Here is an 808-nt window from a genome sequence, read left to right on the forward strand (position 1 = left end):
AGAAATTCCCAGGGGAAATAATGAGAATGTCAGTCACGCACACACACGTGAAACAGGCTCGCTTTCCCTTTCCATCTGATAATGAAGAAAATAGGAAGACCCCCATTCACTGAGGGCAAAGTCACTTTTAGCCACTATGTTTACCACAGAAAAGCCACTCAGCTTACAAAAACCAGGCCCCAAAAAATCAACAATTGGCAATTTGGCAGCAGTACAACGTTGAAAATGCTTTCTCAACTCAGCTGGGAAAACCCAGGAAGGAACATGTTGAGTCACAGAGAACAAAACCTTTATAACCTGTTCAGAATGTGCCAATGTAAAATAAGACGACAGATAGAAAGAGGCTTGCCGGTGCCCCTACTGGTTTCAGAGGCACATCATGCTCACTGCCGCCTCCAGGAAATGAGTCACCCCTTGCAGAACTCGTCACAGCTCAAGTTTAATCAGCCTCACAGCAGCCTGTCCTCCCACAAGAGATAGGCTGGTTCAGGCATCAAAGCGTACAGGGTCAGCCATGGTTACACAGGTGAGGAGCAAACCAGGGATGGCACCTGTGGGAGGGGAGGAAAGGAGATTCCCAGGGAAGAGAGAAGTAAAGCCAGTTGAGCACCCCATGTGCCAAGGCTCAGGAACCAGCTGTTGCTACTCCGCACTGCCAGGTTCCTCGTCGCTGTCCTCCCCCAGGGGAAACTCCTTTGTGGGCTTCTGGGTTGCGTACATCCGGGTCTCCATGGGGCAGTCCTGGCTCAGAATTGCCTGCAGTGAGGGGCAGGAAGAGAAAACATTGCACATCTCTTCTGGTCTCTTC

General features: G+C 50.4%; 1 protein-coding gene across 1 annotated transcript in view; it reads right to left on the reverse strand.

The window, feature by feature from the left end:
* Positions 1-549: 549 nt before the first annotated feature.
* Positions 550-808, reverse strand: part of SLC18A1 (solute carrier family 18 member A1) — a 34,710-nt gene continuing 34,451 nt past the window's right edge. Inside the window, 1 exon segment of the mRNA XM_023736700.1 lies at positions 550-804. Within this exon segment, the coding sequence (XP_023592468.1) occupies positions 643-804 (162 nt within the window). The 3' untranslated portion in view covers positions 550-642.

The sequence above is a fragment of the Trichechus manatus genome, unplaced genomic scaffold (genome assembly GCF_000243295.1).
Source record: "Trichechus manatus latirostris isolate Lorelei unplaced genomic scaffold, TriManLat1.0 scaffold00090, whole genome shotgun sequence".
Lineage (NCBI taxonomy): Eukaryota > Metazoa > Chordata > Mammalia > Sirenia > Trichechidae > Trichechus > Trichechus manatus.